Raw genomic sequence first — 18,696 nt, 5'->3', positions numbered from 1 at the left:
TTACATACATACAGAAGGATATACAACTAGGTACTTGAAAAAACAAATATGTTTTATTTTTGTAGAGTTTATATTTTATACATACTTGTAAGATACATATAATACATTGCTTTACTAGCCTTCCTTGTTAACCATAACAAAAATTTAAACTATACCCCGAGTGCAAAAATACTTAGAACTGATTTTGTACACTTAAAAATGCTACTCGTTGCCAAGGTATTACTTTGAACCTGACAGATGACTCTTAAGGAGTACCTTTATAAACAGCAGAGATGTAATTTAATAAATGTAGGTTGTTTCTTTTTTCCTCATTTCATTCTGAACAACTGAACACTGTGGTAACTTTTCTGGTGAAACCCAAGTGTATCCTATTCTTTTAGTTTCTGCTAGGATTTAAAAGAGCCAAAATCTAGGGAGGAAAAAATGACTGAATCGATTAAGTGTGGTGTAGTCCGAAAAGCCACGACCACCACATGAATAAAAACAGAAAAAAAGGAATTTAAGGCAGAATGACTGTAGGATACTGAGTGACCTATGTTGTCATGTCATATCACTTCATTTCACATTTGTCAACACACTAGTTATTAAAGAGGTTCACCCTTGGGCCTCACTTCCATGCAGTTAAACAACTACAGGCAACTCTCTCTTTCTCCATGATGTTTTTCCTTACTTATTACAATGGAATAGCTGGTTCATATCACAAGAATTAAGATGTGATGTAAAGCATAATACCAGATTCCATCAGAAATTAAGGAAATCATTGTTGTCATTATCAGAATTTTGGTCAGGATTCTTGATAGCATGTCTACTCGCTGTTTTGATTTGACTTAATTTAGCTTGGAATGTATTTCACTGTGGTTCCAGATAATACTTGCAGTTAAAACTTGCAGAAAGAGTTGTTCCCCTGTTTAAGCTCAGTTTTCCCTTTAAATGTCTGAATAATTTTTTTCTGATTTTGTGGCAGTAGTTGCCTTTATTGAGAGCTGTTAAATAGAACAAAGGCAGAAGGAGTAGGGGAAGGACCCACAGCAAAGGTCCCAGGGTCAAGACCTGAAACCTATAGACTTCTGATTCGAGGACCAACAGCCTTCCCACATGTCATGCCTGCTCTGCTGGCACAAAATTTGTAATGTTAAGACAAAAGAAAATTAGAATTCAAGTTTAGTGGTAACTTCAGTACAGTTAAATGAAAGAATAATGTGAAATCACAGATCAGTCCAGTTACAAATTAATAATCTTCGTGGCACATCAAGTTTAACTTAGTACTGTTATGAATATTTTACTTTGGACTTCTTAATCTCAGTGATTTTTCATTTCCAATCATGGCTTCATTATATGACTAAAATTCCACTGCCTTGGAATCTGTGTGTTATCTTAAAATGCCTTCAGAGAGTTTGATTCTGCATTCAGCACGTTCAGTCTTCTCCTCCATGGCTCCCTTATCTCCAAAAGCTTAATGACCTCGAAGTGATAACCTTAAATGAGACTTCCACAGTATGTAGACAGTGTTGTGTAATTTACCAGCGATTAGGCTTAATTGACTTTCATGTGTCTAAATGAGAACAGAGTGGAGGTGGAGTGTAATTGATACAAATGGATGTCGTCACTGTTGATGTGATGGAAAAAATTGAAACCCTACCACCATGGAACCAAAGTATATGAAGGCTTAAAGTCAGATAGAAATACCTTGTATGCACTCATAATGACTCTACTAGGCAGGTTTCTTATGAAATATGGATGTGTCAAATTTTGTTAATGTACAGGTCCTTCTCAAACAATTAGCATATTGTGATAAGGTTCATTATTTTCCATAATGTCATGATGAAAATTTAACATTCATATATTTTAAATTCATTGCACACTAACTGAAATATTTCAGGTCTTTTATTGTCTTAATACGGATGATTTTGGCATACAGCTCATGAAAACCCAAAATTCCTATCTCACAAAATTAGCATATCATTAAAAGGGTCTCTAAACGAGCTATGAACCTAATCATCTGAATCAACGAGTTAACTCTAAACACCTGCAAAAGATTCCTGAGGCCTTTAAAACTCCCAGCCTGGTTCATCACTCAAAACCCCAATCATGGGTAAGACTGCCAACCTGACTGTTGTCCAGAAGGCCACTATTGACACCCTCAAGCAAGAGGGTAAGACACAGAAAGAAATTTCTGAACGAATAGGCTGTTCCCAGAGTGCTGTATCAAGGCACCTCAGTGGGAAGTCTGTGGGCAGGAAAAAGTGTGGCAGAAAACGCTGCACAACGAGAAGAGGTGACCGGACCCTGAGGAAGATTGTGGAGAAGGGCCGATTCCAGACCTTGGGGGACCTGCGGAAGCAGTGGACTGAGTCTGGAGTAGAAACATCCAGAGCCACCGTCCACAGGCGTGTGCAGGAAATGGACTACAGGTGCCGCATTCCCCAGACCTGGGCTACAGAGAAGCAGCACTGGACTGTTGCTCAGTGGTCCAAAGTACTTTTTTTGGATGAAAGCAAATTCTGCATGTCATTCGGAAATCAAGGTGCCAGAGTCTGGAGGAAGACTGGGGAGAAGGAAATGCCAAAATGCCAGAAGTCCAGTGTCAAGTACCCACAGTCAGTGATGGTCTGGGGTGCCGTGTCAGCTGCTGGTGTTGGTCCACTGTGTTTTATCAAGAGCAGGGTCAATGCAGCTAGCTATCAGGAGATTTTGGAGCACTTCATGCTTCCATCTGCTGAAAAGCTTTATGGAGATGAAGATTTAATTTTTCAGCATGACCTGGCACCTGCTCACAGTGCCAAAACCACTGGTAAATGGTTTACTGACCATGGTATCACTGTGCTCAATTGGCCTGCCAACTCTCCTGACCTGAACCCCATAGAGAATCTGTGGGATATTGTGAAGAGAACGTTGAGAGACTCAAGACCCAACACTCTGGATGAGCTAAAGGCCGCTATCGAAGCATCCTGGGCCTCCATAAGACCTCAGCAGTGCCACAGGCTGATTGCCTCCATGCCACGCTGCAATGAAGCAGTCATTTCTGCAAAAGGATTCCCGACCAAGTATTGAGTGCATAACTGTACATGATTATTTGAAGGTTGACGTTTTTTGTATTAAAAACACTTTTCTTTTATTGGTCGGATGAAATATGCTAATTTTGTGAGATAGGAATTTTGGGTTTTCATGAGCTGTATGCCAAAATCATCCGTATTAAGACAATAAAAGACCTGAAATATTTCAGTTAATGTGCAATGAATCTAAAATATATGAATATTGAATTTTCATCATTACATTATAGAAAATAATGAACTTTATCTCAATATGCTAATTTTTTGAGAAGGACCTGTATTTCCAATCTCTGAGAAAAAAAAATACTGTTTTCTATCCCAATGTCTAAAAGGTGCGTGCATCCATCCATCCATCCATCCATCCATCCATCCATCCATCCATCCATCCATCCATCCATCCATCCATCCATCCATCCATCCATCCATAGGGTTAGGGTTAGCCATACAGCCATTCATCTGAGTGAGTGAAGAACTGAGCACTGGATATTTGAATCTGGAAAAGTTATTATTTCATTTATCAAGAATGTTTGCTCTCAGAAATGTATATTTAAAAAGAGACTTAGAGGACTAGAGATTAGAGGATACATATGTATAATGTTCCACAACTTCTTAGAAAATGTTATTGATTTCTTAGGGATGATTTCAGTGGACTAACACCCGGTTTAGTCTTGTGGTTGTTTCAGCTAGCAGAGCTGTTCAGCTTCTTGACAAGATAAAAGAAGTCCATGCTGTAAGCGTTGTCAGATTTTCCTTTTCATAACTGTCCCTTTCCTTTCCGTCTACAATAAAGATGACTGCTATTGCCGCCAGAAAGTCTTTTTCAATTATTAAAGGAGGTGTTTTATATTTAATGAGCAGTGATATGTCCCCTACATGTCTGCTCGTGTTAGTTTAGTAAAAGGATGTAGGTCTGCTACCAGGAGAGAAGCCTCCTAGTTTCTTAATTGATACTGAGCACTAAGATACATTTACATTTTTATAAATGCAAAAACACGCATGTCAATAATCCTCAGCAAACATAAGCCAAGCTGTGATAAAAGGTTAGCCTACCTTGTGATTGAGGAGATTTTTGAGTGCGAAGTTTTGTTTTAGGTCTTCGATTTGCTCTTTTATATGGTAACAAATATCAATATGATTCTACACCTAAAATAAAAAAAAAGTGCAAAAAATAAAATTAAGGGACTTAAATACTGTGACATCACCCTTAATAATTGTCCAACTTAATAAGTATGATTTCAGAAATTTCAAACTCTGTTTTAGGAAATCTCTAATCATTCTATAATAATTTGTTACTGATTGACAACCTGTTTGAGTTTATATACAGTTTTTCAATAATTAGCATACAGGTCCTTCTCAAAATATTAGCATATTGTGATAAAGTTCATTATTTTCCATAATGTAATGATGAAAATCTAACATTCATATATTTTAGATTCATTGCACACTAACTGAAATATTTCAGGTCTTTTATTGTCTTAATACGGATGATTTTGGCATACAGCTCATGAAAACCCAAAATTCCTATCTCACAAAATTAGCATATCATTAAAAGGGTCTCTAAACGAGCTATGAACCTAATCATCTGAATCAACGAGTTAACTCTAAACACCTGCAAAAGATTCCTGAGGCCTTTAAAACTCCCAGCCTGGTTCATCACTCAAAACCCCAATCATGGGTAAGACTGCCTACCTGACTGCTGTCCGGAAGGCCACTATTGACACCCTCAAGCAAGAGGGTAAGACACAGAAAGAAATTTCTGAACGAATAGGCTGTTCCCAGAGTGCTGTATCAAGGCACCTCAGTGGGAAGTCTGTGGGAAGGAAAAAGTGTGGCAGAAAACGCTGCACAACGAGAAGAGGTGACCGGACCCTGAGGAAGATTGTGGAGAAGGGCCGATTCCAGACCTTGGGGGACCTGCGGAAGCAGTGGACTAAGTCTGGAGTAGAAACATCCAGAGCCACTGTGCACAGGCGTGTGCAGGAAATGGGCTACAGGTGCCACATTACCCAGGTCAAGCCACTTTTGAACCAGAAACAGCAGCAGAAGCGCCTGACCTGGGCTACAGAGAAGCAGCACTGGACTGTTGCTCAGTGGTCCAAAGTACTTTTTTCGGATGAAAGCAGATTCTGCATGTCATTCGGAAATCAAGGCGCCAGAGTCTGGAGGAAGACTGGGGAGAAGGAATGCCACAATGCCAGAAGTCCAGTGTCAAGTACCCACAGTCAGTGATGGTCCGGGGTGCCGTGTCAGCTGCTGGTGTTGGTCCACTGTGTTTTATCAAGGGCAGGGTCAATGCAGCTAGCTATCAGGAGATTTTGGAGCACTTCATGCTTCCATCTGCTGAAAAGCTTTATGGAGATGAAGATTTCATTTTTCAGCACGACCTGGCACCTGCTCACAGTGCCAAAACCACTGGTAAATGGTTTACTGACCATGGTATCACTGTGCTCAATTGGCCTGCCAACTCTCCTGACCTGAACCCCATAGAGAATCTGTGGGATATTGATAAGAGAACGTTGAGACACTCAAGACCCAACACTCTGGATGAGCTAAAGGCCGCGATCGAAGCATCCTGGGCCTCCATAAGACCTCAGAAGTACCACAGGCTGATTGCCTCGATGCCACGCCGCATTGAAGCAGTCATTTCTGCAAAAGGATTCCCGACCAAGTATTGAGTGCATAACTGTACATGATTATTTGAAGGTTGACGTTTTTTGTATTAAAAACACTTTTCTTTTATTGGTCAGATGAAATATGCTAATTTTGTGAGATAGGAATTTTGGGTTTTCATGAGCTGTATGCCACAATCATCCGTATTAAGACAATAAAAGACCTGAAATATTTCAGTTAGTGTGCAATGAATCTAAAATATATGAATGTTACATTTTCATCATGACATTATGGAAAATAATGAACTTTATCACAATATGCTAATATTTTGAGAAGGACCTGTATTCTAATTGTTTCGTCTCTTTCTTCCATTTCTTCTTTTTGCATTTTAAAGCTCTACTTACAACCTGGTAAACATCCACCAGCACGAAAGGCGAATCCTTCTGAATTACCTTCCAGTTTTAAGATTTTTGATTTTGTATATAATTCTAAGGTGACCTCTATGAAAAAGAAAACAGAGAATTTAAAATTGTTATTCTTGTGTTGGAATTATGTCTGGTTAGTGCAAAAAAACCATTAAAAAAACAAACAAACAACAACATATCCATTTAGTCTACCACTGATAGCATCTACTTTGGAGCTTTCTAACTTGTTGTTGCGTTGTTAGCTGCTATTTATTAGCCTTTTGCAGTATTACCTGAGGCTGTTCTTTTGTTACCATTTGTTTTTCCTATGCTTCTGTAACCAAATGTTGTCAGCCACCCCAATGAGATGTCTTTAGTAGTCCACACAACTTAAGAATTATTTCCTTTTTTACTTCAAAATAAGAGTCTCAAACATAGATGCAGGGTGTCAGCCATAAAACTCACATTGTCATCTATGTTGCTTATAATATTAGCATGCACCTACTTCACTAGATAAAGTCATATGCTGGGAGCCCCTTGATAGCATTTTGCAAGACTAACTTCACTTTGATGACAAATACTGTGGTGTTGTAATATGTGTCTGTTACTTTTAGGCAGTCATGAGTCATATTATTTGATACATTACCTCTGCAGCCCCATCTGTTTCTGCCATTTCCTCTTGCACTAGTCAGATTTGTTTAGAGTTGAACATGTTCTATGCCATTTTGTCTCTGTCCCAGCCGGAAAATGAGAGACAACCATGTTTTTGGGGAGCAGATAATAACCTTTCACTTTTTAAACTTTAATGTTGACCAAATTGACAGTCCAGTCAGATTGAGAGTGCTAGTGGGTTAGAGCTGAGAAGGTGGGAAGAAATAATTGGCTTCTACAATATGCTCAGTTATTTTTTCTAACTCTCCCTGCCTAATATTTGCAGTACTCTTCTTGTTCTACACATGTGTTAGCTTCACATAGTAGAAAGTATGATGGAAGAAGGGATGTCACAGTATAGACCAAAGTTAAGGGTGGTATTTATATGAGCAAAGACAAGTATCTGGATTATAGAGTTTTAATTTTTATTTTTAAAGTCATAATTTGGATCTTTTAGTTGCGGGCATTGTCTTAAATTTACTGTAATATTAAAATAAAATTATTATTACATTGTTATTACTTTATGTTTTTTGTTTTTTTTCAACAGACATGCTAACGCATCTAGTATGTTGCAGATACTGGTTTCACAAATAGCTTACCTGAAAAAGTTTGAAAGATTGTATACCTCTGCTTGCAAAGATGATTGTCCTTTTTTGTTGCTGAAAATAACTTGTAACAGCCAACAGTCTTTTCAAACAAAACCCGAATTTAGCCATAATTCACAGTTGCTAGACAGCTCACAGCAACAGGTGGAAAAGGGGAGTGTTACTCTGATTAATATAACAGGAGAAAACTCCACACTTATGGGAAAATTACAAAGTTTCCTACCATTATATCCAGCTGAATTACAGCTTAGAGAGAAGCTGATGACAAAGTAGAACATACAACTGTAGACAACTCCACAGTTAGCCAAACAGTGATTGTCTGTAGTTTTCACAGCCGAAACATTTTCAACGACTGTCTTATTTTCAATCAGTAGAAAAGTTCAAAGCGTTTTCTGGCTAACAAACACAACAGACTGACAGCTGATAGACTTTATAGCTTCCTCTTACAGCCCACAAACATGCATGTTAGGTAAATGGTCTCTCTAAATTTCTGTTAGCTGAGAGCATGGGTGTTCATCCTTTGTGTCTCGCCCTGTTATAAACTGGCCTCCTGTCCAGGGTGTACCCTGCATCTCACACAATAACTGCTTGAGATAGTGCGACTCTATGTCGCACGGGGAATTAATTGAGAAGATGAAAGGGGTTCACTACTTTACGAGGCATGTTTTAAATTAGTAAGTCAGTCAGTCATTTTCTACCGCTTATTCCATAGTTGGTCGCAGGGAAGCTGGTGCCTATCTCCAGCAGTCTATGGGCGAGAGGCGGGGTACACCCTGGACAGGTCGCCAGTACATCGCAGGGCTACACACAAACAACAAAGCACACACTCATTCATACACCTAAGGGCAATTTAGCGCAACCAATTAACCTAACAGTCATGTTTTTGGACTGTGGGCAGAAGCTGGAGTACCCGGTGAGAACCCACGCATGGAAGGGGAGAACATACAAACTCCATGCAGAAAGACCCCTGGACAGGAATCGAACCTAGGACCTTCTTGCTGCAAAGCAACAGTGCTACCAACTGCGCCGCCGTGCATTTGGTAGCACTGCACGGTGGCGTTGGTAGTTAATTTGTTTAAATTAATTAAACACGTCAACAGCCCTAATATAAAAGCAGCCATGACTGATCTAAGTTAAAGAAGATGTATTTTGGGAACCTCACATGAGAATTTGAGCTTTTCTCATCATTTCAGTTGAAATCTCCTCATATGCAGAGACTCTGTGAAGATCACTTTTAAAAGTGCCCTGTTTTTCCACCCCTTCTTCCTCCCATTGTCTTCATTCCTCCATTTCTTTCTCAATGTTGAATAATAGAAATGCCAAGTGATGAGAGTTCCAACATCAAGAACCCAATTCCCCAGCTTGACAGAGCAATTTACCTTTTCCCATATTCACTTGGCTGTAATTAAATGCGATGCATTGAGCTCCCGCACACAGACCACATATCAATATGGGCAGTGTGGACTCACATCTGAGCTTGCACAGACAGAGCGAGAAAACATAAAACTGATTCACTGCAAGACAAGGGTTTTCGATTAGCGCTCCATAGATTTATACATGCCTCTCCTTGTGTATGTGCTGTACGTAAAGTCCAGGCCTAGGACATTTTTTTTCACCATGTTTTCTTTTTTTTTTTTACTACGTATCTTTGTCTGCCGCCATCTTTTTATCTCTTAGTGTCTCCGCAATGATATCTCATTATTTCTTGTGTTCATAAAAATGAACATTGGCACTAAATCAGTTTTATCATTGCTGCTTTCTCCCCGTTTCATGTTCAAATTGTTCCAGTCTAATAAAAAAAGAGAGATTTTTCATCCTATCATCGCTCTCTGTTGTTGACGTCACATAGAGGGGAATATTTCTGTTATCCTGCATGTCCCTGTGGATGACATCACCTAATTACTTTAAAGCAAGTGACTAAGTGGATTACAGCTCATAATCTATTGATTTCCACTGTACCTTTGTACCAGATGCCTTCTTTATCATGTTATTACAAGCCTTACTTCTAACACGCAGCTATTAGATGATCTTTTTTTTACTGGTTCCCCAGATAATGAGCTGTTCTCTCACATTACAGAAGAAAAGAGCCCGAGGTCTTTGCTATTTTTTTAATCTAAATCATGTACAGTAGGTCATGTCTCAGATATCTTCTCTGTTGTAATGTTATGGCTGCAGAGTTGCACTTCCGAACTTGGAGGGCAAGGTCAAGCATTCCTACCTGTAAAACAGCTTTTGTAAGGTGACCCGTCGGCAAACACCCCCCCACACCCCACACACAAACCCATACAGACAGCCTCATGCTGCTTGGGGGGGGGGGGGGGGGGGGGGTGTTGGAAAACTGGTATAATGGTCTTATGACCATTATATACCTTCATGTATTGATTTAGCTACAGTGCAGAAATGTATTGTAGTGCATGGTGGGGAAACCCTAGCCCTGGCACCACATTAGAGAGGGTTCGTATTAAACTCAGTCAGCATTTACTGCACTTGGAGGTCAGCGAGAAGAGACTCTTGCACACTGCCTTTAAAGCAATTTCTTTGGTGTTTGTCCAACTCTGAAGTTGCTAAAAATGTTGGTGAAGACGTGCGGTGACTGGGAGGATAATGAGAAGAGGACAGAGACTGAAAACACCGCTGTCAGCAAGTTTCTGAGTCATTTGAAAAAGCGTAGAATATTAGGATTTATGTTTAGGGTAAGTTGCTATTTGTTGCCCTTAAATATGCTCTTATTTCAGGCATTTCTAAATCTTAAGAATTGTTTTTGAGTTTAAAATTCAGAATGTCGGCTACATAATGTGACTAGAGTTTTTTCCCAATGCTTTAACTATTGATTGCAGGTCAAACCATGAGCGTCTTATCAACTTCCACAAGGACGTTAGAGATATGTGAAGGCATAATTGCCAAAAAAGATGCTTTCACTAGGGGTGAATGGAGAATTTCTGTCTCACTTTAAAGAGTGTTCTTGAGTTGTTCATAAGCCAGGTGAGAACATAGTAAATGTAAATTTAATGTAAATGTAAATTTATAGAAAGATAACAAAAACATAAGTTCCCAGCATGCGCCTCGGTCGCTGTCTCATTATTTTATGTTATTTTAAGCTAAAAGGAATTTAGCCCACTTTAATTTAAAGGGACCTGATTCCCTGTCTAGCCCAAGGGCAGTCTGATATGTCGCAGTGCCAGAGCTTGAAATTACAATCTTCCAACTGGATGCTAGCCACTGTTCTGCCAAGCCAGAACTGATTTATATTCAAACACCTTTAAGTATCGTCAGCACAGCACTCCCTCAGGATGTAAATCCAACTGACCAAGTATTCAATCTCTCTTCCAGTCAGAATATATTCCCTCATCATTGACTTAAAAAAACCTTAGCGATTTGCAGTGAAACTACATGTCTGTTTAAGCCATTAACAAGGTCCTGGTATACGTCTGGGTGGATATCTGACCCCTGTTCCTATGAGAGATGGTACAGATCATTTTAGCTAATTGGTTTGCTGACTTTTAAGAACGGTGCATGAATTTTCAATGGGTTTGAGGCAAAGGCCGATCCAGGAGTTTAACTTTAGTCTGCTTTATTCATTCCGAAACCAGTTTTGATGTGTTTGGCATCTTTGTTCTGTTGGAAGACCCAGCTGAGTCCATCATCTAAATGTTGATTTGAGGAGATGTTTGATAATTTGGAGCTTGTTTTTATTATTTTATTCATTTAGTGTAATTGATAAATTTCGCTGACATTGAGACAGACACTTAGCATGATGCTACCACCACCAGGCTTGACAGCTGCTCTGGTTTAATACGGTTTGCTCTACCTTGGCTCCTTTAAATGTTCTTCTTGCCATTGTGGCCAACTAATTCAGTCTTTGTCTTATGTGTTCATAACGTTATCCCTCAGAAGGTGTTTGGTTTTTTCAAGGAGCCAACTGCAGCTGGGTTTCAGTTTTGGAGCTGCTGCTTCTTTCTTGGTGTGGTGATGTCAAATTCACTTTACCTTGGACAGGCAGACTTGAGCCTTTTTTGGTTCCTGGATTTTACTTGAACTAATTTCCTTTTATTCAAGGGGGACTTACTTTTTTGTCAGATTATTGAAATGTGACCATAAATTGGTGTTAAGATTGAATCCCAAACATTATTAAAACTCATTTGTAAGGGTTAGATCAGACGGTTTGAATGACCTATGGACAATGCTTAAAATTTCACTGGAAATTAAAAAAAATGTTTGGGCCTTGTTTAATTGTTGCGGCTACTGTTTCATATTACAAGTAGATCTGGGTAATATAGATCAGTGTGTTGTATTTAAATAAAATGCTGCTTGTGCTCTCCTTTTTGTGGAACATGGCTACTTCTAGATGTGTTGACCAAAAAGCTTTAAACTCCAGTGGGCTTTTCAAATATAAAGGTGTAATAATATTATTGTTTTTACAAAAGTGCTACATTTCCCTCTCATCTCACATGGTTCTTCTAGGATTGTGTATGTGGTTTGATGTGATCCAACCAAATTGGTATGTCAAACCAAATTCAAGACAGATGAGCTCATAGAAGAAGGATGTAAAAATAGAAAATGTATTTTTTGTAAGTGAAAAGGTGATTTTTTTTTCTCGTGTGCCTGTGTGCATGTAGTCTGAATTGCAATTGGCCGCTTCATATTTTGGTTGTTAAAACCACCTTATGGTCAAATATGTCAGCCTAGTGTATTACCACAAATTGCATATCTGCTCTGTGTTACCGGTAACATGGTTGTGTTTGTACAGCGGTCTCCGAACTCAGCTCACTGGCAGAATAAGCCATCCATCAGCCTATTTTGTTGTGATAGCACCTTATATTCTTCACTATATTATACAGATGGAACAATCACACCAAGGCCTGCAACTACAGCTGGCTGCGGCCAAATGGGGTGCCCCATATGTGGAATAAAACAACACTTGCAATTACATTTGTGTGTCTTTCTCATCTATCCTTCTCTGTATACCTCGCGCCCACCCTCTGTCCTTCTGCCCACGTCCCCCTTCCTGCTCTCATCTGCCACTAGGCAAATTAAGAGCCTCTCTTTCGTGACCAAAATGAGAGAGGCTCATTTGTAGCTGTTATTTATTTGTAATAAACTCCCCTCATCATCTCCTCTGCTCTCTCTTTTTCCCTCTGCTGTGGTACAAAATAGAATAAATAAATTGGAATTGCATTGGAGGTTTGTTTTCATCCACAAACACTGTCCATTATCAACGGAAAGCCAAAGTGAATTGTTAAATGAACATGTCCCCCCCACCCCCCATCACCATGATCTCATTCTTTTTGTCTTCCGCTACCTTCTGCTGTAATTCCCCTGTCCTTTCACCATCCACCTCCATCCCCTGTCCGCAGATGGATGTGTTCCCCTTCGCAACCACAAATGGGCCGGAGATGAAAACGCCATATTTAATATAAATAGGTGGTGCTTACTTACTTACAGTTCCCTCACAAACACAGACACTCAATCTTGTGCCACCTAGAGGAAGACAAAAAGTCTTTGGCTGAGCATCTCCCACTTACCCTCCCCATTATGTGTTTTCTAAAACTCAATAATTGAACTTTTCCATCGGAATACATCATCCAGCCTCCTATCACAAAGCTCTGCTGAATAAACTCATCTCTCCGGCTATTGTGCTTGAGTGTAGCTGGCTTTTTTGTCCCGCTGCTGCCTCCCCCTTTATCAGATGGGCTATATTACCAGCATGGTATTTTTGTAGCCACAAATAATGACTGCAATTTGCTGCCATTTGGTGTCCTGTGAGAGGCTCGTGCCTACTGATGGCTGCATTACAGTGGCCTTCAGACACAGGTTACTATTACCATGCTATGAATCTGCTATAAGGCATTGTGTTCATCTGTACATTACAGTGACACAGAGAACCTGAGGATGTAGAAACTGAGGGTGAAATTGAGGGAATTTGGGTAGTAGGTGGGAGATTTCATGTTTGTGTGAGAGCTCTTTCAATATCCTCTTTAAATAGCATATTGTGTCAAATAATTTGGAACAGAAGGCCCACGGCAGAGGAGTAGAGTATAGTTTTCTAATTACTCAGGTCTAGTTTTGCTACCGAATGATCCAATTTCTTGACAATGTGTGAGAAAGTGGTGTTGCCTCAAATTAACAATCACAAGATCTACACTTTTAGGTAGTTATAATATACCAGAAAATTTCTTCCCTGTGGCATATAGTAGAGATATTACCTCTTGACATTTTATCACTTAAAAGTAAAATACCAAAATATTTCACTTGAAAGTGAAGATTGTCTTGTGAAGTTTGATTTAGTTACTGTTTTAGTTTGAGCTTTTATCACATGTCTCAGATATGAAGTTGAGTTTTTAAGCATTACACCCCATATCTGTGACAGGAAGAAGTTGTTGAGCTGTTTTCCAGTTGTATGATTGAAATGGTGAAGACTGCACATCAGAAGCATTTTGGGTATGCAGTGGGGAAATTAAGTTATTTGTAAGAATTGTACAAAGATCTACTGTTGGCATATACTTTAGAGAATCCAATCAGACAACCACATTAGACTGAAAACCCCGACATATAAAAATCTCAAACCTGGACTGAATTATTTTACAATAATTACAGATTCTTTGAAGTACAGTTTGTAATCCGTAAAACCTATTATTTTTATGAAAAATAGAAAGAACCATTGGGTCCATAGTTTTCCCAAAAAATAATGTTAAAGCCTTATCTCAATTTCGTGAACCCAGTGTCGTATATCATGTGGTCTTGTGTGCTGGATGTAATGTTACAAACAAGTATAAAGATCTACAAGAACATTTGTTTAACGTGATTCTCTGGTTTTATGTCAGCTCACATCACAAGGTATTTGTTTTGTGAAAATTCTAGTTTCAATGTAAACATCACTGTAAAATACCAAATCTGCACATCTAACAGGAGAATTTTCTATAAATGTGCTACTGATGTCACAATTATATAAATACTTTAAACACTTTCATTCACAACAGTTGTGTAGTTAAGATACAAAATCACCTTAGCCCTACCTGCAGATATTAAATTATGGAATTTAGCCCCTATACTGTCAAATTTCAGAATTCAAATTTCCAACATGAAAATCACTAAATATATGACATGAATTTCTAAATGCGCTTGTAGAGGTTTGAAGAAGCTTGCATTCCATTCACTTTCAGGCAAATGTTTTTGCATTAATATGAAGAAAAAATGTGACTCAAATGTAACATAATTAAAAACCCACGGAGCATGGTAGACATTTGGTATTGTTAGCTAGCTAGTTAGCATTAGCATTGGAATTAACATTGATGTAATATTGAATAATACACATATTATTGACATACATTGTCATAACAGTCAGCCTTTGCATGGTGTTTGATCAATTATACAATGACTGTCCAATAAAATCTGGTTATAACAGCATGATTTACTCTTTGAAGTTTGAAAAGTTGAATGAAGTAGTTGGCAATGGTAATTTCCCCATGAAGGTTTCTGGAAGCATCTGCCTGCAGCCGGTGTTAGAATTCAGACTCACTACAGCTCATCTCATGTGCCTCCTGCTTCTGCTGTGTTATTGATTTTATACATTACCAAATGAAGCAACTAGACATGCATGTGTACACATGTGCATGACACCATGTGAGTGAATGTGTGTTAGGTGGTCAATGATGTTTTTAAGAATTTAACAGATGCCCCAGATAACTTGTCTCAAAGTCTGTTTTTGGGCCAAGATGTAGCCTTCCCAATGGTCTCGGTTCTTGAGTACGAGTTTGCCTGAGGCAGCTTTCTTTCTGCCAATCCACCTGTCACTGGCAAATAGCATTCTGCAAATTGAGATTCACCATATGGATATTGGTGTGGATTAAACCTTTTTCCTCATAGGTATGATTTAGACATTTAGGAAAGTATGCTAAAGGGAAATGATTTGCCTTGTAGAGTTTTCTAAAACCTGCCAGAATTTCAAAGCATGTTTGAATTTCTTGCAGGTTAGACAGCAGATGACAATGTAGACAGAAGCATTGTACTAGTCTGTTAAATGATATCTGCAAGGACCAATTTCTGTGGGCTTCCTAATGATAATTTCTGTCCCATTGTAGTTAGTGATGTTTATCTTAACGGTATCAAGTACAGTAGCTCATTGTTTTCAAGTGCTTTGAATTTATGGATACTTACTCACAATTACATTTAGATGCTCCCAGAAATCTGTGGGGCGTAGGAAAGATAAGCTAATAAAAAAAGTAAATGAAGTTTAAATTTCTGTTCAAAAAGAATGCATTATCAACTTTGAAGGGAATCTAACATAAAAGAAAAATATTCCCGTAAAGCTGACCTTCACTGCTGTTTATGCTGTTAAAATGTTTTGCGGCAAACCCACACTACACTTCCAAGAGACTGAAAAAGAAATGTTAATTAAAGTTGACACTGGAGAGGCAAACACATAATGAATTAGATGTGAAATTGTATTGAAGTCTGACTAATAAAGAAACTGAAAAAATGAAGCAAAAGGGCTTTTTTGTCTGTTTTTTGTATTTGTTCTCTGTGCTTCGTGTGGAGTTTAAACCATATTTTATTAATCGAAAGCTGAATGGATCGTTCTATCCCAGTCACACTAATGCTCTAGCCTCGTCTCTGATACTGTAATACATATACCGTAAACACCACTTTAGGCCTCAACTTAGAGACACCATATATATCACACATTTGAGCCATAGTTCCAAACATTATTTATATGCTATTCACATCTCATAACAGTGACCACATTGTAATATTACCTAATCTCATGCTATACAATGTATTATCTTTGTGTGCACTGATGAAGATTCACTCACCTCAGCATACTGAATGCTTGAAGTGGCTAAAACAACAGGGATTCTGGCCTTCCTGACAGATTATTCCAGATAAATATTTCTTTAACATTCGGAGGGACTTATACAGTAGTATGTAGTGGCCGTCTAGTATCACACTTTAGATTTTCCATCTTTCATCTCAGTGTGTGCACCCAATATGTTTACATAGCAGCAAATCTTCATTGAGGAGATGCTTTAAGGCAGTGGTTCTTTAATGGTCAGGGTTTGGGACCCACCAACACCACTTACTGACAAACCACAACCCAAATCTAGGTCCTTTTTCAGTCAGTAATTTTTTTCTATTTCAGTCACTTACTCAAGCGTTGATCGTAAGGCTGACATAACAATCAGAGCATTCACAAACAATCATTTTTAACAGACTTTGTTGCTGTTTTCATGCAAAATACATGATAAATGTGTAGCTATTAAAATTATTTAAAAAAATCAAATTATAAAGTTTAGCTGAGAATCCTCTCACTGGAACTATAACAAACAATGCACTATGGGGAAAAAATCTGTTTATTCACTACAGTTTGTATCCACCAATTAAAACAATGGATGGAGAAAACTTGCAATTCAAGTTACTTGCAATTCAAGTTATGCTTTACAAAGTTGTATTTTCTGATCTCTTATCAGCAGATTAAGAGTAAAAAATATTGTACTTTGGAAGAACGTAGGCAGCACTAGATTTAACCTTGGGTTTAACACTAACATCATAAACTTAAATTTGCAGGAATTGATGGGATAATTAAGCAAGTCTTTTGTTGTGATAAGAGCCTCAAAGTCTGGAGTGATATTGGGCGAAGCAGCTCTGAGGTCATGCTTAATGACCACTATGTTTCTGTGATTTTGTCTTCAGCTAAACCATAACTGGGAAGCCACACTCTCAGATATAGGTAGTGTTTAATGGTAGGATCTAAAGTAGCATGGGAAGGATTTTGGCTCATCACATTGGAGCTCCATAACTGAGAGAGGCTTACCTTCTGGGATTTCATCATGGCAGCACCACCTGACTCGCTGACAGCCCCGTTTAACTTGCTGACTTTCTTTGTTGCTTAGCAACATTGCGATTTCCATGTTGATAAATGTAGCTGTCATCAGTTTGTTTATCAGAAAAATATTATCCCATATATTCTGCTTCATACCTGTATTTTGCCATCCTCGTTTAGCAGATGTAAATAAACTTTCTACATTTTCTTCTATGGTGCCAAACTTTGGGTGTCAACTCAGGAAATTATCAGCACCTTTTGTAAGGAGTTTGAAAATACAAGTTCAGACAAAGGTCCACAACCTACTGAAAGCGGGTCTGCAACCCACTTTTGGGCTGGCACCTACCAGTTGATAAAGACTACTTTGGGGATATCTAACAAATTTTTCTGATATTATTCAATTTATGCTGTAAAAAGAACTTGTTTTACAAACTGCCCCATTTATTTAGGTTTAAGCTTAAATTAAACATGTTTTTTTTGGATACGCCACCCAATGTGGCATGATAAGAACCAGTGGTTCAGCAGCTTTAGAGTGTTTGAAAGTTTTAACAAAAATTCACCTTTTCTTTGTTTGGAACTGCTTTTCTTGAGAAGCGGTACGGCACTTTTAAATCCAATGCAATTTAAACTTGGTACTTTGACCATGCACATAGATACAGTTTGTTGAAATAAAGGCAGATCAAATGGTTAGTTTGGATTTTTGGAAGTGGGTTTATGTATAATATTTTCCCCAATTGTAGAAAGATTTCATATTATCACAAGCTTGTTGAAGAAGGAAATGCATCTTTGGAAAAAATCTGAACTAAGCCTTTAATTTTGATGTTGTCAAATGATAGTGGTAGTGCTGCAGAGGAGTAGCATATTCCTGCGGGATGTCCGGTTAGTCCTTACCATATTTAGTCTGTTGGATTGTCAGTCAGTCAGTCATTTTCTACTGTTCTTCCATAGTGGGTTACGGGGTAGCTGGTGCTTATCTCCAGCTGTCTATGGGCCGGAGGCAGGGTACACCCTGGACTGGTCGCCAGTGCATCGCAGTCTATTGGATTGTTCCAACAATATTTGCATGTTATGTTAAGTTTTTTTATTTTTTATTATTTTCTTCCAGGTCACCCATGTGCCAGTGGAAAGTTGTGAACAGTACACTTCTTGTAGAGACTGCCTGGGATCAGGAGACCCTCACTGTGGCTGGTGTGTGCTACATAACATGTGAGTACATATTCACAGTTTGGCTGTTTTTTATGGATTAAGTACATACTCTAAAGATGTATTTGCTCAGTTTTTGTTGCTTTTAACCAGCCAGTTAGATATATTCCTAGAATTATCGCTTTTACCCTCTTATAGGTTTTTCTCTTATTAGCAGCATAAACTTGTCATCGTTTGAGGTCCTTCAGGGATATCTAACTGACCTGTCAGATCATTAATAAATTTATGTTTTAAAGCTTATGCTTGCTTTAAAGTATTTCACTGCATTCCCACTTGAAAGAAAATTTATATGTATATTCGACACTTAGACTTAGGCCTGGAAATGCTTTTATATTTAGATCTGATAACTTTTTAAA

General features: G+C 38.5%; 1 protein-coding gene across 3 annotated transcripts in view; it reads left to right on the top strand.

The window, feature by feature from the left end:
• Positions 1-18,696, top strand: part of LOC124866209 (plexin-A1-like) — a 412,523-nt gene that overhangs the window by 192,666 nt on the left and 201,161 nt on the right. For all 3 annotated transcript variants that reach the window (XM_047361910.1, XM_047361902.1, XM_047361918.1), the window contains exon 5: positions 18,243-18,343. In XM_047361910.1, the coding sequence (XP_047217866.1) occupies positions 18,243-18,343 (101 nt within the window). The remainder of the gene's footprint in view (positions 1-18,242; positions 18,344-18,696) is intronic.

This window comes from Girardinichthys multiradiatus, chromosome 1 (genome assembly GCF_021462225.1).
Source record: "Girardinichthys multiradiatus isolate DD_20200921_A chromosome 1, DD_fGirMul_XY1, whole genome shotgun sequence".
Taxonomy (NCBI): Eukaryota; Metazoa; Chordata; class Actinopteri; order Cyprinodontiformes; family Goodeidae; genus Girardinichthys; species Girardinichthys multiradiatus.
This window is presented reverse-complemented; position numbering and strand designations above follow the sequence as displayed.